Source organism: Naegleria lovaniensis, assembly GCF_003324165.1.
Source record: "Naegleria lovaniensis strain ATCC 30569 chromosome Unknown tig014, whole genome shotgun sequence".
Lineage (NCBI taxonomy): Eukaryota > Heterolobosea > Eutetramitea > Acrasida > Naegleriidae > Naegleria > Naegleria lovaniensis.
Window position 1 is genome coordinate 532,798 of NW_025407835.1, and position 23,895 is coordinate 556,692.

Sequence of the window (23,895 nt, forward strand, 5' to 3'; positions counted from 1 at the left end):
GATGATGTTGGTGGTATCGGCAAAGTACAGAGAGAGCGATAAAGATTGTTGTATTCCAGAGAGAGTATGTGTGTATCAGATAATGACAAGATGGGCAACGATGACGACGATGACTGTGTGCAAAATTGTCGAGTGTGATGACCTGTATGTATGTGATGAAACACAACAAGATGCGTGTGTGCTATTTTTTTGTCGAAGAAAAATCATTGATAGATGACACCTTGGATGAACTCACGGGTGTTGCTTGCTCAAACACAGAGAGGTGTTGTTGTTTAACACTATGAGGGGAATAATGTTCACTGAATCTTTGTGCCCCTTTATGAATGGCCATCCAATACCAAAAGAAACACACTGCTTTCTATTGAATATGTGTAATATTTAAAAACGAAATACTTGAATATGTGTAATATATAAAAACGATATACTTGAATATGTACGTATGATAAAAACCAAAGTATACTCGAATGATTGAGTACAACACAGATGAATTCATTTATTAAAGTGAATCAATGAGAGAGTCCTTCAAATCTGTCACGACAGCTTCTGGCTTGGAATCTCTCAAATTGAAAATACTTTCAATCACACTAATTTCCGTACTTGTTGTATTGAGTCCACAAAATGCAGCCCAGTCATTCACAACCAAACCTGCGCCTATCGATTCGGAACCTCTATTCACTGTACCTGCCACAATAGGAACTTGAAGAAGTTGAGATAATTTGTCTTGTTCTTTCACACTAGTCTTTGGGTGAACAATACCACCTTGATTACTAAACACACAATAACTTCCAACGAGTGGGTTTCCATTAATTGTAGTACGGAATGTCTCAACTCCTAGAGTATCTTGTATAATTTCTTCTGTATTCTTATCCATATCTTTATGTATCAATGCAACGTAATCATTACAAGCAATACAATTTCCAAGTGCGGAAAGTCTTTCCTCAACACGAGTGACCTTCACAGTATCAGGTAAGCAATTTCTCAAGTGTAGTAATTCTTGATCGGTGGTTGTGGATGGAACAATCAAGCCTTTCTTGTTGCCGGCACATAATGTACCAATAATTCTACATCCAGCAATGGTTGCATAATTGACTGGAATATGATCAATCAATTCAGTTTCGAATGATGAATAAAAGTTGGCACTTGTACCTTGAGCAACAAGAGCATATCCATTGGTGAGAACGGAGAAGACTCCAATATCACTGGAGTTTTGGAATTGAGTTCTGGTGGCCATGATGATGTTGTTGTTGTGAGGGAGTTTAGAAAAAGCAGAGAGAGAGAGGAAAAAGGCTTATTCGGAGAGAAGCAATGGGTGATGATTGCACAAAAAGCTTGAGGTCGCGTGGAAATATTTTTTTGATTCGTTGCGCTTGTTGGCAGGATATTATTTTTATGCTTGGTAGTGACTGTTTCTTCAAAATCATGCTTGAACTTGGGCAATTGACGCTGTTCATCTCCAAATGCTGCAAAAAAGCCAAGTGTCACCCAGCAACTTGAAGAGACAAGGTTCAATCAACAACCGTTTGTTCTGGTTATTGCAATTGTTCAACTCGTTGCAACATGGAAAGTGAAAATTTAGGGTTTTTATGAAACGTGTTTGCAGTGGTTGTGAGTAATAACATGCAACGCGCGCGTATTACTCGACATATTCCTCAATTTCTTCGGAGGCATACAATTCTCCTCCACTATTATATTCTGTGGTTGGTGTATTGACTGAGGAAAGTGAATTTGTCAAACGGTGGTGGTGTTGTTGTTGTTGATTCATAATACCATTGTCATGAGAACTAGTAGCAGCAGCAGCATTTGTTGTTGTTCCTGACGTCAGTGGTGCCATACCCATCGTTATCGTTGTTGTTGTCAATGATTGTTGTTTCAAATTTTGAAATCGATTCAATTCATTTTTCATTTCTTCCTTTTCCATTTGTAATTGGATAATCATGGATTTCAAATCATTGACATTATTGGGTAAATCATAAATATTATCATACATTTTAGCATAGGTAGGTTGTGAATCCTCTTGTTCAAAATATGACTTGTTTTGATAAGAGTCATTCTCATCTTGATCTTGATCTTCCAGACCATAACTATCAAATCCATCTCGATCTGAAATCTTGTTATAATACATATCCACATCATTATATTCTTCAGGATATGGAATGAATTTAGGCATAATTTCTTGTGGAGTATTTTCACCATAGAGTATTCGATCAATTCTATACTTGTAGGGTAGTTTTTTAAATGGTTCAATCATAAAGGTCTTTTTCAATGGTCGAATTCGATAGAGTGCATTGAGAGTTTCAGTTTCTTCTGATATACTGGAATCCTCTTGTGCACCACCACCACCAATGAAAGTACTTGAAGTAGTAGTACTGATACTGTTATGATCCATCTTTTTACGTGCCTCTCGATACGCTAATTGAATATAGGGATTACAATTTTCTTTGAGTTGTTTCAATGGAAGTGTAGGTGAAGAGAGTTCACTTTGAAGGAAATTCAAATTAGCAGTAGAATTGAATAGAACGGTTGCACTTCGTTTAGGAGTGGCTGCATGGAAATTTACAGTCTTTCGATGTTGTTGATGTGGTTGAGAGGAAGATGACGACGATGGAGAATAATTATTCTCAACATATTCATCAATACTACCACTTGCCATGTAACCAGAAGGAGAATTCATTGCAACTGAATAGGTACTGCTCGTGGCATAATCACTTGGATCAATTCTTGGGTCTTCACCAAATACTTCTTTAAATGCTGATCGATCTGGATTTAACATTTTCCACAGAATTGTATCAATGGAATAGATCTTTTGATTTTGTTCTTCATAATCAATGAGAGATTGAGATTCTTTAGATTCAATATCTCGTAAAGATTCTGAATGTTTGGTAAATTCATCTTTCAATGATCGATATTCAATTAATTTAGATTCTAATTCACTTTCACAGATGGATAATTTTTCTACAAGTTGTTGGAATTTTTCATTTCCTGTTTGTTTTTGAAGTAAATATTTAGAGAGTATCATGTCCGCTAATTTGATGGATTTACACATTTCCATTCTTTTCTTTTCAATATCAATTCTCTCTTGTCCAACTTTCTTTTCCATACTTTTATCTATTTTTTCAATATTAATAGTGATATCAGCTTCCATTTCATCTCTCATTAACATGTGATCAAAACTAAATATGAAATTCAATGGTTGAGTTCGAATGAATGATTTGAGCATGAAATTAAATCGATGAGAAGATGGAGTACTAGATGCTACTTTGGTGAGTAACATCATGGTATTGAGTCGATCTTGTTCCTTCTCTTCTCGATCCAATACTTTGGAGAAGGCTAAATAAATCACAAAGGATTCTTTGGCAAGTCGTTGAAAACGTTCTTCTTCATCCAGTACAGAGGTTGATTCCATCATGAAGTTTGGATTCATGGAAGTGGTGTTGTTGTTATGATTGGACATGTTCATGGAAGTGGTGGTGTTGTTGTTATGATTGGAACTCGTAGAGCCTCCTCCTCCTCCTCCTCCTCCCATTCTTCGAAAGGATGAACTCTTTTTATCTTGTGAATCCATCGTGGTCATGGAATAATCCAAATATTGAGGTACCAATAGTAACATGTCATTAAATAGATAAGCATTGTAGAAACCATTCAACTTCTTCTTATCTAATTCCTTTGTAGATTCTACATGAATGGAATTAAATGTTCGAATATATCTTCGATGTGCTTGTAGAATACCTCCAAATCTTCCTCTCAATTTCTCTTGCAATTCAAACATGACTTTATCATTTTCAGAACTTCTTTTAGATTCATTTAAATTCTCTGCTACTTGATTGACAATACTCAATGCTTGTTCAATGGGTGCATAATCGACATGAGTTTCATCTGTTCTCTTTAACACTTCTTGTAAGAGTAAACGAATACGTGGAACTCTCTGAACAGGTACTACCAGATAGGATGTGAAGGTTAAACCACCACATTCTGGAGTTTCATGAACTTTGGCTAAAAATTGTGCAAATGTTTTGGATGACTTCTCTAACTTTTCAACCTTCTCTGAAACACTATCAAAATTATTAATATATTTTGAATACATTCTAAAGAAGGGTGCAAAGGATTTGAAAATGTTACCAATCAAGATGGGACTTGTTGGCCATTTTGCAATTTCCTTTCTCAAATCACTCATGAGCATTTCACTGGCTTGCATGATGGAAGGTAATTCACCAAATATTTCATTAATGTCTTCCATTTTGAGAATGGGTTTCTTTTTTGTTTGAGCATCATTGAGCAGTGGATCCATAAAGAGTGTTTTACAAGTACTGAGAGCAGAATAATAGGATTCTTCAGTCGAGAGAATTTCTAAGAGAGCTGCACGTCGTAGTCGAGCATTTCGTACATCGGTTGATTTTGAAATGTATTCTTGAAATTTACGACGCATCATAAAGGCTTGTATGCATGGAATGAGCAAAGGGCACGACGAAGAGGAGCATGCAGAGGATGAAGTAGTGGTAGTAGTAGTAGCAGTACGTGGCGGAGGAGTTTTATCGTCCGCAATCTTTGAAGAATGAAATTCAACGACAACTCCATCTTCACGATCATCAATGTCCTCATCATCTACTTGGTACGAGTTCATATTGGTCTCCATCAATGTGTTGGCGTTAGTGGTCATGATGGGAGGCTGTTGTTGTTGATCGACACTCTCTTGCTCCAACATGGCATCATGATCTTCGGAATTGCCATCTTCAAATTCATCTTCGCTTTCATCACTAGTACTGCCACTGCCACCACTACTCGTCCGATCTGCTGCAGCATCCATGATTGGAACCATTACAGAGGAGTGAGGAGGATGGGTGGAGTTGTTGTTGCTGCTGCTGCTCTGATTCGCATTTTTGAATTCTTGTGAGGCTTGACTGTTCGTGCTCAAACTTCCCAAAGAAGATGATGAATTGGAATGAGTGTTGGGAGCAGTGCTGAGGCTTGATCCCATTCCATTATTTGTATTACTAGAACTTGATGATAGAAGAGCATTCAATTGAGGAGAACTTGTCGATTTGATATCTGATTTTTGTGTCGATGATGATGTTGAAGAAGAAGATTTGTTGGATCTAAATTTTGAAAAGAGTCCTCCCAATCTCTTGGATGATTTCTTATTCTTCTTTTCTTGAATAAATGTTTGAATATGAGAGGGTAAATCAGAAATGTTTTCTAATCGTTTCACTTCCGAAGTAGGAATGTCAAATGGTGTCACAGCATCGGAGGATGACATCGATGTCGCAAGAGATAGATCAATGACTTGATAGGAATCTTGTTGAGGTGAAATTCTATAGTCAATTGTATATGTGGTTCATAATAATATTGATGAATGGTAATAAATAATTGTGTGAAGTGTAAATTATATATTATATATTGATTGGAGAGATTTGAAATGCATATAAAATGATAAAAGATCAGAGGATGAAAAATATATACATTTACGAATTGACATTTCAGTACCACATATTTGGTTGTGAGAGAATTTGAAAATTCAATCATCATCATTTCGTCAAAAGTCAAATGAATATTTCATTCAGAAAGTGATGTGAGAATTACAATCATTTCATCAACCATTAGAATATACATTGAACAAGGTTCAATCCAATGAACTTACTTTAAAATTTGAACATAGGTTCCCTTCGTTTTATGTATTTGAGTCTTTCCAATATAATCAGAAAAATCATTGTTAATTTGACCGTAGAGTTCTATATCTTCATTGGACATTTTTGAAAGGAGAATGCAAAATTCTGAATGATGATGATGAACACAGACTTGTTCAAACGCAATGTAACCCGCACACCACTACTGTTGGTTTTGTTGGTCGTAATGAAAATATCAATCTTGCGAGAGAGACAATTTGTTTGTGGATTTTGTTATTTTTTGAATTTTGTGTCAATCAAGTGTCAAATTCGAATTAAGACATGGTAGTACGGATTTGAAGCGACGGAAAAAAAGAGTAACTCTGTTGTGCGTTCGTCATCATGACAATTATGAATTTTCATGCCTGCAAGTGAGAAGACAATTAAGTGGACAACATGTGAGATCAGTCATGTCCTTCACAACAAGACAGTGTTTTAAATGCTCATTTTCAGACGGTAAAACTTTCTTGAATGAAAAACAATCAATTTCATCCTTGATTGTAAATTTCAAAGGGTCAAATTGGAGCGTGTGTCTCATGAATAACTTTTGTCTCAAAAAAAAATGTTCAAATTTAACCATACTCAAACCGATATTGGTGGTGGGTGTTGGGAACAGTTTTCTCTCGATCAAATACCAACAAACAGAACCACACAAGAGAATCATAAACACTTTGAGAACAATCCATTAGTTAAAATTGCAACCTATAATATTCTCTTTGATCATTGGGATTCACACATTTATTCCAAATCCAATCGAGAACGATTTGAATTTCAACTCACCCGAATTTTACCTCAACTGAAAGCAGATATTATTGGACTGAATGAAGTAGATCCTCTCTTTTTATCTCTATTATTACAACAAGAATGGGTTCAAAAAGATTATTATGTATCACAAATTGATTTTAATGATTTTAATAACAATGATAATAGTAGTAGTGACAGTAGCATTGACAACACTACTAGTGCTAATAATAGTAATCATAATAATAATAGTAACAATAATAGTAATAATAATAGCAACAATAATAGTAACAATAATAGTAATAATAATAATACTAATACTATTACTGCTACTACTGAAACAACAATGAATAATAGTGACAATATCAATACCACCACCACACTCCATCATCACATCTTTGGAAATATTGTACTTGTTTCAAAGAACAGTATACTAGTACCAATTCATATTTCAAAATTTAAATTTAATTCTCATTGGAGAGATGGTATTCAATTAGATTTTAAAAAGATGAGTGATGAGAATAATCATGATGATATACTTGTCACCATGATTGCATGTCATTTAAAAGCAGGTGAGACCATACAAGATATTTCAACCAGAAAAGAACAATTACAACAAATTTCAGAACATTTTTCAAGAGCGAGTCAAGAACAAATGGTGATTGTTTTTGGTGATTTGAATATTCAAATGGATGATCATAGCACAGAACCATTACCAAATGGATTTAAGGATCTTTATGTGGAATTGAAAGAATATCACTGCCATACATTATCAGAAAATTTCAAACAACAAGAAGAACACTCTACAACGATCATCACTCATTCCAACGGCAATCATCAAATTCCATCTCTTGAATATACCTATGATGGAGAATTGAATGGTTTAATTGGAGATGCATCATTTAAAAAGAGATTGGATCGATTCTATGTTAAATATTCATCATCTCAAATGGATGATAGCACAGACTACAAAACTTCAAATAATCGTAGAATATTCAGTGATATGAAATTATTTGGAACAGAATGTATGACTGTTGAAGATTTAAAGACTATTATCATGAACCAAGAAAATCATGACACAACATCAGACGATACTTGTCATCCACTCATTGGTAAGCCTGCTTCAGATCATTATGGATTGATCGTGACCATGAATTTATAAATGCATGAGCGAGTTAGTTGTATTAAGGATTGAGGTGTTTAATAATAGTTATTGCAAGAGTTGAGAGCAAACCTTCTGAAAGAACTGAATGGGTATCTCTACAACCTTGATCGTTACAATGATGACCTTTATCTGTCCTATCATTGCAGCATATGATGGTGTCAATAAATGCTCAAACAAGAAGTTTTCTAAATTTATGTTCGTTTATTTGAAAGTTGCTTTTTTGAGCTCAAAATATTTTCAATTAAAATATCATCAACAGAACTACTACCATAGAGACAACTCTTCAACGGCAATTAGAATACAACAACACTACAAACGACAATCAATTCATTGAATACAACCAACCTCCTAACGTACAGATCTACTTTCGAGAAGTAACACTGTCGTCATGAGCGAATCCAACCAAGGCTTACTTGAGAGAACATTTTCTTCCGAAGATGAAATAACGGCCGCAGACAAGATGAAACCAATCGTACGGAATGATGATGAAAGCAAGTATACTACTACTACGGAAAATGATGACACGACCACTCCAAATTCCTCACCTTCTCAATCATCGACCATTTCATCATCATTGAGTATTCCTTCACCTGTAGTAGCAATTGCTATGAATGAGTGTTCGTGTGATGATGAATTCACCACACCATCTCATCGTGCAGCAACCGCCATAACAACCACAACTTCAACCACTACAAGAACCACTACTCACTTCTCCATATGTGATGATTTATATTCACCATTATCATCTCCACTCTCTTCACCTTCGATTCGTACATTATTAAATTCATTAAAACAAAGACAAGACAAGGATGAAGAAGAAGATTCCTTGTTCGTCCTCAATATTGACCCATTTGAAGAGTCTCAGCAGACTCCATCCAGAGTTCTGTCAAGAAATTCTTCAAATAATGAATCCAAAAGAGACAGGGCAGAATCTTTCTATGGAATCATGAATAACAATATGAACCACATGAATGTTAACAACACTCGAAGAAGAGCCTTCTCATTCATGATGGATCCCAAAACCTTACAATCCAATTCTGAAATTTTAAAAGAGAATCTTGAAGTACCTTTGATGATGGAAGAATCGAATATTAATGAAACGAATATTAAGAAGGGATGGATGGAAACCAAGGAATCATCATCTTTATCTTCACCACCACAACAACGTCAGCACAATTATGATGGTGATGATGAAAAAGATGACGACGAACAATTTCTCATGAATACGACTAGTACTCATCGTAGTAATAGTAGAATGAACAACAACAACATTCAAAGAACATCAATCATTTCATTTCAAGATTCACCTCTCACTTCAACAACTAGTCTACCTTCTTGTTCCAACCAAAATTCCAACAAATTAGTGAACTCGTCTCCTCAAAGTCAGACAACCAATCCAAGCAAAACGAATACGACTATGGATTCATACTGCACTCGCTCGTCAGTCATTGATTATTATCATGATTTAATTAACAAGTTATCAAGATTGGATTTTGGAATTATTTATTCTATTCTTTCCTTTTATTTATTTACCATCGATGATTGGTTCATGTACACACAATTATTATTGAATCATCATCATGATTATTACTCTTCATCAAATACTACTACTACTATAAATGATCCAAAGAGTCAAAATCATGAGATTAAGAAACATTGTTCTCATATCGTCATGAACATGTTTTATGGAAAGAAATACAATCATTTATTTCAAGTATTTCCTTCTATTCATTGGAATGTGACCAATCCTGAATATTTGAAATATTTCACTAATGATCCTGGATCTAGTAATAACAATACGAGTAATTCTAGTTCAGTGAATCATGATACTTCTTCCCTGTATATTCAATGTATTTCTACTTCACTCAAAAGTGTGATTAATCATTGTTCACATTTCATTTCTAATCCTCACTTTAATCAAATCTCTCATTTATTTGAATTTAAACGATTGAAATCCTTTCATTTACAATATGGATTTCATGATGATTCCAATTTAACACAATTATTGAACAAGTCAAGAAAATCATTAGAGAATATGAGTATTACAAGTATGGCATTTTCTTCAGATGATCATCATTTACATCATCATGGTTCATCTAAGGATCATTTTCATCGTCGCCGTTCCACATCAGTCATGACGAGTCATTCATTCCATTCTCTCAATTCCAACACTAGATACCATCCATCAATGCCCTCATTGCATTCATATCATCCTTCCATCCCTCCATATCCCAATGTTCGCACACTCACTCTCTACTCCAAATATTTAAATCAAGTGGATTTTGACAAATTACCATCTGCATTGAATTCTCTTTCAATTTATTTGAAGTATCCAGTGATTGAACAAAATAATTCATCTCTCAAGAATTTCATACAACATGTGGTGTGTTGTTCTGCTACTACTACTTCTTCATCCTCATCATCCTCAGTATTATATACACCTCATTCCACAAGTAATGGTATCCAAGATTTACATTTACATTTCAATATGAGTCATTATATTCAATATTTTACCAATGATAACATGTTACACTCTCTTTCATTGACCTATTGTCAAATACCATCCAACTTTCATTGGAATATATTCTCAAAATTAAATGATTTGACTTTGAATATCACTCATCCATTGGAATTGAATAATTTATGCTCTAAAATTGGACATCAATTGAAACGAATGTATTTAATCATAGATATTGAAGAATTTTCTAATTCAGAATCCTTTGATCATTTCAATGCTTCATGTCCCAATTTACAAGAATTACATTTAAGTGATTTAAATTATATCATTTCAAAACATTTAAGTCAATCTCAGAGTATTGTAAGATTTGGATGTGATAGTGCTGTCAATGATTTGATGTGTATTGATTATTTATTGAATATTAAGAATTTATCAAGATTGGATTTGAAAGTCATGGTGAATATGTATGCATTCATTGATCTTGTGAAAAATCGTTCAAATCATTTGATTCAACAACAACAACATGCACAACCACAACAACAACAGCCATGGAATGGAGCAAGTAATGCATCTTTAAAGATGATTCATCTCAATATTGAATGTTTAGTACCAACCAATAGTAGTAATCATGACAACATGAATGATATTCCTTCTTCGATGAATACTAATCCAACATCTACATTGAATCATGTTGAAACTCGTTCTCGTAGTCAGAGTTTATTCAGTTCCAACCATACGACGAATACCATTCGATTTGGTTCTACTACTACTATTACTACTAATAATAATACGATACGATCCATCACTCATAACAGTAGTGAACTTTCAATGAGTAATAATTCTAATACTTCAAATAGCAATAACACTGCATACTCTCCACCAACAAATAGGCTTTCAAATAGTACTTGTTCAAGAAATCAATTCAATTCTCTTAAAATTCATAGATTAGAACTCATTTATCGAGAGAATGAGACTATTTCTGACTTGGGATTTTTAACCTATTTTAGAAGCATTGAAGAATTATCGATCAAATATGGAACTATCTACTCTCCATTATTTTCTCAATTATTATCGTTAACTAATATTAAGAAATTAACTCTATTCAAAACAAATATTAATCATGTATTTCTCTCTAACAAGTATAAGGTTTTGACCTTCCAAAATATTGTATTTATCGATTGTCATTTAAATTCTAATTTTTTGAAAGTATTGAATGAATATCAAGTGGTGGGTGGTGATTCAACAATGAATTCTTGGGCACAACATTATTCTGCAAACAAGAATGGTACTAGTCGTTCAAAAAGTAAGACTCTCCACTCTTCATCTCCAATTTCAAGTTTCAACTCTGTATCATCGTCCTATAATTCCACACCAACACCACCACCGCACAAAAGCTCGACTTTAAATTCTCAAGAATCTTGCATGTTAAATTACATCATTGATGGATATTCATTGCATGTCGTTGGAGTACCAAATATTGTGGTCATACAAGATGATTTACACAAATTGCAGAGTAAAAGTTCAAATATACTTGATGATACTTCCACGTTGAGCTGTAATCAATCATGCTGTATTCAATAAAGTGAATTACACAATTTTGACATTGATGTTTTTATGTTTTGCATTTTGAGAATTTTATAAAATTACAAATAATTTTTTTACTCTAGAATTGCCAAGTTTTCGTGAAAATGACGCTCAATTGTTGAATTTCATAGACTCGCCAAAATAATAAATAGTGAAATCGACAGTTAAATCATTTCATGCTTAGAAGATGGTGGTGGTGGTCCTCTCTGTCTAAACTCTCGCAACATTTGTGCACTGGCACAACATGAACAAAATGTTCCAACACAACAATCTCCACAACATCCTCCCTGAGGAAATACAAGAATAAATCCCATCGTTCACAGACATCATTTGGGAATATTATAAATTCAATCCATATTGGTCAACAATATATTGTTCAATCATTTCAATCCATTTTACAAAAATATAACATTATATTTGTTAAATGATTCATTGATAAACATTAACCATTTTAACATGAGAGAGTCATTTCAAAATTAAAATACCAAAAATTAACATAATTGCATACCTTAATTCCAAATGCTCTTCTCACCATTCCTCTCACTATGGTTGTCACTATAGTTGGAAAGAAACAAGCACTACAACAAATGCACCACCAAGAAGTAGTATTACTCGTTTCGTGTGTCATTTTCACAACATCTGCCAATGAACATGGTAAACAACAAGTCGAATACAAGGTTTCATTAAATCCACGTGCTTGATAAATTTTTGCTTCTCGTTGTGACGCAGAGGTCGAATTGGAAATGGTGGATGATTTTCTGGATGAATTTCTCCTTGCATTCTTTTTTTCAACAAGTACAGGTGTGAATTCATCCACTTGTTCACTCTCAGAATCGTCTTCTTCATCATCATAGGCTACAGAAGAATGATGATCTTTTTCATCAAAATCCATATCATCATCATCATCATAATCCACAACATGAGGTGTCACTTTAAAATATCGAGTATCGGAAATGGAATTGGAAGTGGGTGTGAGGAGTGGTCCTTCACGGAAAAGACCTGAAGACCATTCTTTTGATGAGAAGAATGATTTGTTGAAAAGTACTGAAGGTTGTTGTTGGTCATGTTGGTGGTCATCATCCGAGATGTCATCCTTCAGTTCAGAACGAGAGGATTGGAGTGTTGACATTTTTTTCAAAAACGCTCGTTGCGAAACTTTTGATTATGATAATGTGAATGCATTGAATTATAACAAACTCGAATTGTCAATGTCCAGTACTTCCAATGCAACAACCAACAATTCATTTGGAATTGGAGCTTGTAAACGAATGACTTTCACGAATATCCGTGACTTGCACTTTGAAAAATCAAAAAAAAATTAACCAAAAAAATCTTTTACCTTGTTCTTGTTTCCGAATGTTGTCTCTATTTTCAACGATAAAAATTGATAAAAAAGGACATTGTTCTCTTGCACATCAGGTACATATCAATTGTGTAATCGTTACCAATAATTTGATTATTTAAATTTTTATTTTAATATTAAAATAATAATAATGAAATGATGAATTTATTGTTGATTTCATCATTTAGAATTTAAAAGAAATTCCTTATAATTTATTTTCTAAAAAACAATTATCCAAAGTATTGGAATTAGATCTCTCTCATAATGAAATTGAATTCCAAGGTCTGCAACATTTATATCAATTTGAAAATTTAAAATCTCTCGTTTTGGATCATAATTTAATTAAAAGCGATGTAAATTTAAATATGGGAAAACCACTTCCATCCTTAGAATTATTATGGGTCAATTCATGTAATATTACGAATTTATCTACGTTTATTGAAAAGGTAAAATCGATGGCACCAAATTTACAGTATTTTAGCATGTTGAAAAATAAGGCTTGTCCAAATTTCTTTGTAGAAGGAGGCTCACCTGATGCCTATAATGACTATCGATTATTTGTGATTAGTCGATTACCAAATTTGAAAGTATTAGATACAACACCAGTAACTGAAGAAGAACGACAAAAAGCAATGAAAATGTATGCCTCATTGAAAATGCAACCGCCATCCAATGTCATGAAATAACATGTTTTATTTTTCTTAAGGATCTTGTTGTTCATGTGTTCATGGTTGTTGTGTGCAAACCAAACATTCAGTCCTCCAAAGGGACTGAAAAACGTGTGCTATTGCTCTCTTGAGAGTGTTTGTAAAAAAATTATGCAATGACTTGGAATACTCTCACACTGAAATCCAAACTACAAGTGAGTAATTCCAATTTCAAATGGTTTGGATTGGATGCATCCACTCTCCACTTCACACGACGCACAGTAGATGCATGAGCATGATTATTAGGAATGGAATATAAAAGTTTTAAGTGAATCTTGTCATTGATTTCTTCACACTCTTGATCATAAATTTGAATCGATCCATCTTCCATACCAATTGCCATCAAGTAACAAGAGAGTTTACGACTTTGGAAAAATTCTCTAAATTCTTCATACATTAACTTGGGAATGAATTGAATACTCGTCACGGGTTGTGGCATTTCAATACTTTGAACACATTCCAAATTCACTTGATGACTCTTTTCTTCCTTCTTCTTGGAAATCTCTTCAATCATCATTGGAGAAGGTACTCTAAAGACTTTAACAGTACCATCACGAGATCCTGTTGCCACATACAAATCATCAACACTAAATGAAACATCCCAAATGATACGTTCATGACATTGTTGATACAGTAATGGTTCATAGGTATCAAAGGAGAGACTTGTCTGTTCCATTCTCTTTCGTTGATAGAGAATCATACATCGATCTCGACTCACACTACACATCCATTCATCATTGTTACTGAATGCAATTCTACTCACTGTCAAATTATGACCCATCACAACATCAATGGGTTTAAATCCATTTCGAATGTCCCATAAACGAATTTGAGCAGCATCTGCATGTTTGGCTGAACATGCACTTGCCAATACACTTTTACAATGATTGGATTGAACACAAATCATTTCATTGGCATGTCCATAGAGTTTTTGTTGTTCTGGCCATAATGTTAATTGCAAGAGTTGAGTTTCAAAAGGTGGATGAGGTAATGCACTTGCATTTCCTTTTGCAAAAATAGATGATAATGATTTTTCATGGTTATGATCATCCAATGCTTCAAGAGTAGTAGATTCTTCTTCATCTTGATAATCAAATTCATTCACTGTAATCATGTCCTTCTCTTCTCCTTCTTTGACTGACTTGTTTGTGAGACCAAGAGGTGGAACGGTCGCTGCCATCACTCTTTCCTTCTTCGATTGACCATATAATTCATAATGTTTGTGACCCATTTTGGAATTTAAAAGACAAAGTGTGTTGATAAACGATTGAGGTGCATCAAAATATCGAATGACTTTCTCATCACCACCACTTGCAAACGAATAATAATCTGTGAAAGTGAGACAATTCATATCATAGCCATGAATTTGAGTACGAGCAATTTCTCGAATAGATCGTTCTTCACATGTTTGATATTGATTGAGAGAGTCATTGTCAATGATTGTTCTAGAATCTATCGTTGTATCAACCCATGTGAAACATCGTGTGGTCTGATCCGTACTTGTAGTCATGAAATAAATTCCATCTTTGGATGGTTCTACATCTAAATCCATCACACTATTAAAATGTCCAGAAATGCTCACCATTGGTTTCCATTCATTTTCATGTTCTTTCAATTTCCATAAATGGAAACTTCCATGAAATGCTGTTCCCATACAATAATCTCCAAACATGGAAAAACATCCACTGAAATAACCCATTTGACCAAAGAGACCGCTCAGACCTCCAAATTCACCCATTCTGAATTGATTCAACCAAACACCATGGTTGGATGTAGGTGACCATATCATCATGGTACGATCCATCGAAGTACTTAATAATTGTAATAAATTTGGACATGGATGCCAATTGAGAGAATGAACCCAATCTTCATGACCTGTTAATAAGGTATCCAATGTTACTTGATAATGAGTAGAGGAATCAATACTTGTAAAGTGATGAGTATTGTATAAATTCACAAGTAATTCTTCTTCTAATAAGGAATCTGAAGTTGCTTGTACTGGCGTTTGATCTTGTATCATCTTCCAAATTCTAATTCTGTTATCTTGTGATGCACTTGCCAAATAAACTGCTTTTTCTTGTTCAATGTATTTGAATGAAAGAGATCGAATCCAATCTTCATGACCTTTCAATACCAAAATAGGTTTGGTGTTGTTTGGATGAACAAAATATAAATAAATATTAAAATCAACTCCACCGCAGGCAACCATAATTTGTCCACTATTGAAAAGATCAATAATAGAAATAGCCTCCATTGACTTTGAATGTTTAAACGTTTGAATCAATTCATATTGATGATCCTTTGAAGAGTACACTTGAACATTTCCATCCGAGTCACAAACTGCAATATGAGAATGATAGAGTGCAGTCACTTTGGTGAGATGTGTTTTTGTTGAAATCTTTTGAACAATTTCATAATCAATTTGTGAAGGATCATTTCCATGGACATTCAACTTCCAAATCAATAATTGTTTTCCACCCACGCTAGCGACATAAATAGTATGAGTTTGAAATTCATTCTTGTTGGGATATATCAAGAATTGAACGGAATTGACTCTTTCATCATGACCTTTCAAAGTACACAATACTCGATTGTAATATGGAGAGTAGATGGCAACGAATTGATTTGCAGCATAGGCAAATAAATCTAAATGTTTGTAACTCTCTCGGATGGATAAGCCTTCTTCTACCACTCGGATACAATTATTAGTTTCACTACTTGTATTGTAATCAATAGGTTTAGTGTAGACTTGAGTGTTATAGATTTCAGCAGGCAATCGATACCAATCCGAACAACCGGAAATTCTGTTGGCACCAATCGAGATGAAAAGTGGGCGAATTTGGTTCGAGGAAGGTGAGGATGATGCATTCGACAAGGTCATTTTTTTTGTGCAAGCCCAGAGAGAAATTGTTGTTTTGCAATTCGATTTTGCACCAGCAAAAAATGATGTTCGTATGATGATGATACTTTTTGATGAATTTGTGTGGAGAATAACCTCAAAACGGCATGGTCATTCTCTATTATTTAAATAATTTTATACAACCAAACGAACTGCTCTGTTGGAGAACTTTGTTCCCTCGGTTACGAACCAAAATTTTGAATCTCTATTGCTTACTATTTAAATTAAAAAGGGCCAGTACTTGTGTTTTGGTCATGACATCTTCTTGATCACCCAATTCATCATTTGTCGAATAATTGTAAAAAAGGTAAACTCCATGAAAACCATGACTTGACATCTTGTAAAGACATGCACTACAATTTTATACAATTTCTAAATTCTCAAAACAAGGTGTCGTGACTCTATTGAATAACAACACCGTGGTTTTGAATGCTCGATATGATATCATGTACTGATTAAGATTTTCTCCTTTTCGATGTTGTGGTTAAGATTCAACTTGCCTTAAAGATTCAATCGAACGCACCATGATTGGCAAAGCATACTCGATGGATCATGGTCGTCGAGTCATGTAATATGTGATTCAAAATTTTTGCATGATTGTTGTCAAAGAGAAAAGCCGAACTCTAAGACTTGTAAAAAACTCTATTTGCTCAAATCAACCCTCACCACCACTACCACCACTACCACCACTACCACCACTACCACTACCACCACCACACAAACTCTAATACTCGCATCGTTTTGAAAATGCAAACAACCGCTGCAACCGTCCTGTGTGGGCAGTGGTTCATGCGATCATCGAACGTTATTTTCTCACTGTTTGTGGCTCAAGCAGTGTTGGGATGTGTATGTGCCTTCTCGTTGCTGTACTCTACTGGACTTCCGTTGCACAACACCACAGAGGAGAGTATTCGACAGAAACAAGCCAATTCCCTCACGTATGAAGTGAGTAAGCTCACCAGAACATGCCAAATCTCAAAAACAGTATTGCAATTTAGACTCTTCTATGGAACACCTATGAATATTATGGATACACAATTATGGATGAAGTTATTTGCCTATCTTGAAAGAATTTACTTGTTTAAAGTGAATGCATTGAGATTTGCTCGATTCGATGGACATTTCATTGCCTTTTACAATCATACCTTTGAGATTACTTTTGAAAATCGAACCAATTTTTATCAATTGGACATGTTGGATCATAACAGAAAAACAGAAAATTTCTCGAATGATTCCTCACATTGGTGGTCGTCGTCATCGTCATCATGGCCATCCACTTCCTCCTCCTCATGGTGGACGCGTCAACGTTTAACACATTTATATGAACGACCTGTATTGTTTGCCACTCATTCGAGACCCATCTTTAAAGAATTTCAACAACGAAATCAAACCACTCGACCTTTTTGGACCAAAGTCTTTCGAACACTCTATGGATTTGATGCCATAAATTTTGTCATTCCAATTTTCAGTGATGATTCATCTCGAAATAATAATCACACACAGCACCAAATGAACACCACAACACGAAGGGTCTATGCACATTTCAATATTCCTTCCCGACACAGGAATTCTACCATCGAGTCGAGTCCTGAACAATTTTTTGGACTCTTTGCCATTCAATTCTCTTTAGGAGCTTTGAATCAATTTCTAAAACAAGTGTCAGATGAATCAGAATATAGATTTATTATGAATTCTATGGGAGAGATATTAGCTTCAAGTTATGATCATGCCTCTGAAATTGCCTTATTTATTATTCAGAATCATTTATTTAGAAATACCTCTGTATTTAGTTATCAAAATAAGAGAATTGAAACAAGACCACTAAAAGATGAATATGGACTGGATTGGGTGATCGTTGTAGTATTTATATCGAAAGGATATGCAGCAGAGATTGTCAATTATAGTATTACCACCATTGTTGTATTCATCATTCTCATGACCATTCTCTTTTTAGGAATTTTAATATTTTTACATGTTCTTGAAAATTCCATTCAACAAATTACAGACTCGATGAATGAACTTGAATTATTGGGAGGAGTTGAAAAGATTCACAATGAAAATTGTAAAATTACAGAAATTAATGAGATGAGAATATCTCTCAATCATTTGAAACGAGGACTTTCAGCCATTCAAATTTATTTACCTCATATTGTGGTTGAGAGTTGTTTGAGAAGAAATTTAAAAGTATTTTCATATCCAGTTCGAAAACGACGTGAAATGACAGTCATGTTCTGTAGTATTGATAATCTACTCATTGTTGCCGAACACACCAATATCGTAACATTATTGAGAGTGGTTTCTGAATTTTTAGAAATTGCACACAAATTAGTTCATTTACATTTTGGAACAGTGGATAAGATTATGGACGGAACAATTATGGCATTTTGGAATGAAGAATCATTACCATGTGAATCGCATGAAATTAATGCATGTCGAGCTGCTCTCGAATGTTTGGAAAGTGTTCAATTATTGGAACAGAAATGGATTCAGACAGGATTTCCTCAATTAGTGTTCAGTGCAGGAATTAATACAGGAGAAATGGCATTTGAAAGTAAGTGTGTCTTGTTTGAGAGTTTGAAAAATGTGTGTTTGATATGAGAAACATGTTTCAATATATATTCTGAAATGATATGGAAATTTATGAAGGTATGGGAAGTCCAAAACGAATTCAAGTGACAGGTAGGTTCTTTCTAGAATGTTGTTGTTCATTTAAACATCTTGTATTTATTTTGGAATGATTTTGGAATGATTCTAAAAAATATGGTCCAATGTTAAAACACACAAATGAATTTTTTGAAATTAGTGATTGGAGATTCTGTGAATATTGCTTCACGACTCAATGCTCTAGCCTCTCATTATCAATGTTCAATTTTCATTGGAGAGAGAACCTACAAGATGGCACGAAAAGAATTTGTATGTTTGTTTGTCGATTTCACTCATCTCAAAGGAAAGCAACAACCACTGGCAGTCTATCATGTGAGATGTTTCTTGAAAGAGGCTACTGATCTCGATTTGAGATTTATGAATGATACGAATAGTGTACAATTTTATTTGATTCATCAAGAATATAAGAGAGTGGAACAATTGTGTCGAAAAATGTCCATGTTGGATGGAACTTGGCCAGTCACTCGAATTTTGTTGAATCGTTATGTGTGAGAGGGAGTTGTGTGTCATTCATTGATGACTTTGTGAAACTCAATTGCCAAAAACAAGATGAAGGAACGTGTGCAGAGTATATTCGAATAGGATGCAACCGCAACTACAAGATCGAACCAATTGCAAAAACCAATGTTGATGAATCAATCAGCTGTATCTATGCTTGCTGATTACATGGCTGTTCAATTTTGTTCTATCAATGAGTCCGAACCAACCTCCAAGATCGAGATGTCGAAGCCTCACTTTCCACATCCCGCCTTATAAAAGGTTAAAAAAATGCGCGCCATTTTGTGGTACAATTTTCAAACACTTTAAAAAATGTCATCATTCGAAGAACACGACCAAATCCGTGAGGAGGATGAAGAAGATTTTGGAGAAATGCAATACAATAGACGAAATCAAGACGATGATTTTGAATACAACATGGATGAAGACGACAGCGATGATGAAATTTATTCCATAAGTTCCGAGGAGGGAGATGATCACACAAGTGTTCAAAAAACACCCGTTGCTGGGCGATTTTCAGACCTTCAAATTATTGGTCGGAAACACACTCCTACCATTTCTCCTGATACCTCTTCGAAAAGTCCCCAACAAGATTATTCTCGACCATCTTCTCATAAGGACAGTCCACCAAACAACACCAAATCGAGATCCACACTCATTACTACAAGCAATCCAATGAAACACAATGACTCTATCATTAGCGAAGCTATTGAGCCTCCACCACCCAAGTTCTCGTTCAACACTCGAAAATATGATGATGACATTAAATCCTTAACTTCAAGTAGAAACGATAGCGATATTTCCTCAGTGATTGAAGAAAGTTCGAGGAAAAGCACCTTTGACTATTTAAAACAAAAACAAGATCAGTTATGCAAGTTAAATCAACAAATTAACATGGAAACAAAACATGTACTAAAAGAAACTGACAATATTGTGAAGCAGCAATCAAAGAAAATTGAAGAAATTGCAATTAAACCTACCAGAGTCAACAGCGTTGGGGATCATTCGCGGTCAACAACGCCGTCACAGAACAGACACACAACGGTCACTCCAAAAAGACCTTCAAGTGCATCTATTGCATCCGCTAAAAAGAAGGTTCAAGAAAATATTGACGAGCTTGCTCAGTACGAGGATGACGACTTGGATCGAGCTGCCAATGAAATGGGTTTAGAAGCAGCTATGAAATTCTACAAAGCTAGAGTTAAGTCTCTCCAAAAAGATGTCCTTGAACAAAACAATCAGTTAAAACTTAAAGATGACAAAATCAAAGAATTAGATGTTAGATATAATGCAGCCCTAATTGAGAGTAAGAAAGTTAACAAAAATCAAGCTCAATTTCAATCAAGGCTGGACAGGCAGAGAAAAGAATTTGACGCACTTCAACTTAAATTTAAAAAGCAAGCCAGTATGATCAATGAAATGCAAAAGGAAAATGAAAAACTCAAACTCAATATGAAGGTAGACCCATCCTCCAACGCTAGTCCGTCGTCCAATGAAACACCAAACTCTGAAAATCGAATTAAGGAAATCAAGTATACAAGAGCTCTCGAAGAGATTGAAAAGTATAAATCTCAACTTGCTGAGCTACAAAAATCCCAGAGAGAGGACAATGATAAACAACGAAAAGAAGCAGAAGCCCTGAGAAAAGAAAATAAGAGGTTAGAACGTCAAAAACAAGATATAGTACTTGCCTTTAAAAAGCAAATGAAATTGATTGACATATTGAAAAGACAAATCATTCATTTAGAGGCATCTAAACAACTGTCATTCACAGAGGAAGAGTTTACCTCACTTATGAATCAATAGACAATGAAAATGGAGAGAGAAATAAAGTAATGCTATATAAACTCGCTGTCCAATAACTCTCTTGCCTGTTTTCTCTGGTGTAAATAATCCACGACACTATTTAACAGCTCATATACCTTTTTTGGCTCACAAACGTTCAAATGCTTAATCAATATCTTGTAATAATCACCGCTATATAAAATATTTTTCGTTCCCTCTTTCGATGGTGATGACATGCTGTCAGAAAAGGCCACTTTGTTAAATTCATTCATTGCTATATTTTTGTATGTTTCTATTAAATTGATCATTAATTTCTTGTCATCATCCTTTTCAATATTTTCAAATTCATCATAACATGTAACAATGCTGTTGATGCATAAAAATATGGGAATGTCTTGGAATAGATCTTTGTATTCATTTAAGATGTCTGTTAGTATTTTGAATGAGGAAGAATATCGATGATAAATATCAATTTTTGCAGAAAGAGATCCAATAGATAACTGCACTTGTTCATTAAATGATAAATGTGAATCAAATTTACAAGTCTCTTCTGAAGAGCCTTCATTTTGGTTGGAGTCAGTAGAATTTTCATCAATTTTAGACGATCGTATCTCAATATTATAATTGATCACAAAAAATATAGAATGAGCAGATTTGTAATAATCATTCCACATGGTTTTTAAATTACCACCAATATCCCAAATTTTTAAATTACAAGTTTTTGCAAACTCAATATTAAATGTATTTTGTCCAATGGTGGGATTGTAATTTCGATTTCTTTTCGATTTACTGTAGAGTTGAGAAAAATTAAATTGAAAGGTTGAATCCAGTTGTGGATTTGATGATGAAGAATGTTGAGTCCAAGTCATGACAGTCGCAGGTGAATATGAAAATATTTCTTGTTTGTTCATTTGTTTAATGGTTTGCAACAGTTCTGTCTTCCCACTCTCTTCAATTCCAATGATGAGAATATTATAGGTCGGAGTGTACGTGAGTTTATCATAGACAAGTTCGAGAAGGGAGAGCATGATGGTTCTTATTTTTTGAGTGATGATGAAGAAGATCGGGATTGTTTCGGAATCAGAGTTTTTGATCAATGGTGTCTGAGGGGTTCTCGAGAATTTTTTTGTGATCGAGTGCATGCATGGTTTGTCGAGCACGGAAGAGAACACGTTTCAACCTCCTACTGAAGAAGAAGGACAGAAGCGGCTTCTTTGAATCACGTTTTGATATCATAACGTTGGGGTTTGGAAAACAGCAACATTTCAGACATCACCTCAACGATCACTGAATCAACATCATCCAATTTCTCTCGAAACCGTCCCAAACCAAGAATATTAGGTTCGTCATCTCAAAAAAACAACAAAAAATCACTCGGTGCAAGCAAAATGGGCAATCAACCTGGCAAGAACAAGCAATACAGAAAGAATGAATTGAAGAAACTAGTGGAGATCACTCACTTTGATATGGACGAGATTATGAAGCTCTATGAGCAATTCCTTTCCATTTCTTCATCCCGTGAAGATGATGGTGTGATAGATAAAAACGAATTTAAGGAGGCTCTTGGTTTGAAGGATTCCCTCTTCGTGGATAGAATGTTTTCATTGTTTGATGGTGATAACGATGGTACTATTGGTAAGTTTTAGTCTGTTATTTCTTTACTTTTATGACCTATCGTTGTATTCCAATTATTGTTATTATTATTAATGATATCATTCAAACCGATGAATCCTTCCCTGAAATATTCTTTGTTGCGCAATCACTCTACTACTTGTTCATCATCATCTCCAACTGCAATTATTGTTCCTTCAATACTTTCAACAACCGACGAATGTTCAAAAACACAACGAACTTTTATGATCGTCCTATGACATAAAAATTCATACTACTACTTGTTCATCATCATATATGTCCAACACTCAACTAGATGTGAGAGAATTCATTTGTGGATTGTCTGTGTTTTGCGAAAAGGGAACTATTGATGAAAAACTAAAATTCTCGTTCAGAATTTACGACTTTGATCAAGACGGATGCATTAGCAAGGAGGAACTTTACAAACTTTTGGAGGCTTCTCTCGTAGAAAACTCACTAGGTATTCCGCAAGAGCAATTATCATCACTGGTCGATGCAACCTTTGCTGAAGCCGATACTGATGGAGACGGTAAAATATCTGTAAGTATACAATGGTGCTTTTCTAGTTTGAACGAAACATTATTTTGAAATAGTTTGAGGAATATCGTGTTCTTGTAACAAAGCACCCAACTATGATCGGAAACATGACAATTAATACTTCCATTAAGAAGTAAATGATTCTTTGTACTACCATCAAACGCTACTAATACACTCCTTATTTCACTAATGATTTTTAACACTTGCAATTTTAATGCAAACACAT

At 34.5% G+C, this 23,895-nt stretch overlaps 11 protein-coding genes across 11 annotated transcripts; 6 read left to right on the forward strand and 5 right to left on the reverse strand.

The window, feature by feature from the left end:
• Positions 1-496: 496 nt before the first annotated feature.
• On the reverse strand, positions 497-1,231 carry C9374_001731 (uncharacterized protein; the record flags this gene model as incomplete). Its single annotated transcript, XM_044691071.1, has 1 exon — positions 497-1,231. The coding sequence occupies one exon, from the start codon at positions 1,229-1,231 to the stop codon at positions 497-499; it is 735 nt and encodes a 244-aa protein (XP_044551391.1).
• Positions 1,232-1,633: 402 nt separating this feature from the next.
• Positions 1,634-5,742, reverse strand: C9374_001732 (uncharacterized protein; the record flags this gene model as incomplete). The annotated part of the gene is made up of 2 exons (XM_044691072.1): positions 1,634-5,306; positions 5,633-5,742. The coding sequence occupies 2 exons, from the start codon at positions 5,740-5,742 to the stop codon at positions 1,634-1,636; spliced, it is 3,783 nt and encodes a 1,260-aa protein (XP_044551392.1).
• Positions 5,743-6,219: 477 nt separating this feature from the next.
• Positions 6,220-7,560, forward strand: C9374_001733 (uncharacterized protein; the record flags this gene model as incomplete). The annotated part of the gene is made up of 1 exon (XM_044691073.1): positions 6,220-7,560. The coding sequence occupies one exon, from the start codon at positions 6,220-6,222 to the stop codon at positions 7,558-7,560; it is 1,341 nt and encodes a 446-aa protein (XP_044551393.1).
• Positions 7,561-7,951: 391 nt separating this feature from the next.
• On the forward strand, positions 7,952-11,602 carry C9374_001734 (uncharacterized protein; the record flags this gene model as incomplete). The annotated part of the gene is made up of 1 exon (XM_044691074.1): positions 7,952-11,602. One exon carries the CDS (start codon positions 7,952-7,954, stop codon positions 11,600-11,602), a length of 3,651 nt encoding a protein of 1,216 aa, XP_044551394.1.
• Positions 11,603-11,769: 167 nt separating this feature from the next.
• Positions 11,770-12,734, reverse strand: C9374_001735 (uncharacterized protein; the record flags this gene model as incomplete). Its single annotated transcript, XM_044691075.1, has 2 exons — positions 11,770-11,892; positions 12,114-12,734. The coding sequence occupies 2 exons, from the start codon at positions 12,732-12,734 to the stop codon at positions 11,770-11,772; spliced, it is 744 nt and encodes a 247-aa protein (XP_044551395.1).
• Positions 12,735-12,961: 227 nt separating this feature from the next.
• Positions 12,962-13,633, forward strand: C9374_001736 (uncharacterized protein; the record flags this gene model as incomplete). The annotated part of the gene is made up of 2 exons (XM_044691076.1): positions 12,962-13,024; positions 13,136-13,633. 2 exons carry the CDS (start codon positions 12,962-12,964, stop codon positions 13,631-13,633), a joined length of 561 nt encoding a protein of 186 aa, XP_044551396.1.
• Positions 13,634-13,763: 130 nt separating this feature from the next.
• Positions 13,764-16,535, reverse strand: C9374_001737 (uncharacterized protein; the record flags this gene model as incomplete). Its single annotated transcript, XM_044691077.1, has 1 exon — positions 13,764-16,535. One exon carries the CDS (start codon positions 16,533-16,535, stop codon positions 13,764-13,766), a length of 2,772 nt encoding a protein of 923 aa, XP_044551397.1.
• A 765-nt stretch (positions 16,536-17,300) lies between these two features.
• Positions 17,301-19,709, forward strand: C9374_001738 (uncharacterized protein; the record flags this gene model as incomplete). Its single annotated transcript, XM_044691078.1, has 3 exons — positions 17,301-19,104; positions 19,200-19,232; positions 19,357-19,709. The coding sequence occupies 3 exons, from the start codon at positions 17,301-17,303 to the stop codon at positions 19,707-19,709; spliced, it is 2,190 nt and encodes a 729-aa protein (XP_044551398.1).
• A 318-nt stretch (positions 19,710-20,027) lies between these two features.
• On the forward strand, positions 20,028-21,521 carry C9374_001739 (uncharacterized protein; the record flags this gene model as incomplete). The annotated part of the gene is made up of 1 exon (XM_044691079.1): positions 20,028-21,521. The coding sequence occupies one exon, from the start codon at positions 20,028-20,030 to the stop codon at positions 21,519-21,521; it is 1,494 nt and encodes a 497-aa protein (XP_044551399.1).
• A 32-nt stretch (positions 21,522-21,553) lies between these two features.
• Positions 21,554-22,528, reverse strand: C9374_001740 (uncharacterized protein; the record flags this gene model as incomplete). Its single annotated transcript, XM_044691081.1, has 1 exon — positions 21,554-22,528. The coding sequence occupies one exon, from the start codon at positions 22,526-22,528 to the stop codon at positions 21,554-21,556; it is 975 nt and encodes a 324-aa protein (XP_044551400.1).
• Positions 22,529-22,888: 360 nt separating this feature from the next.
• C9374_001741 (uncharacterized protein) lies at positions 22,889-23,806 on the forward strand (the record flags this gene model as incomplete). Its single annotated transcript, XM_044691082.1, has 3 exons — positions 22,889-23,135; positions 23,428-23,672; positions 23,726-23,806. The coding sequence occupies 3 exons, from the start codon at positions 22,889-22,891 to the stop codon at positions 23,804-23,806; spliced, it is 573 nt and encodes a 190-aa protein (XP_044551401.1).
• Positions 23,807-23,895: the final 89 nt, after the last annotated feature.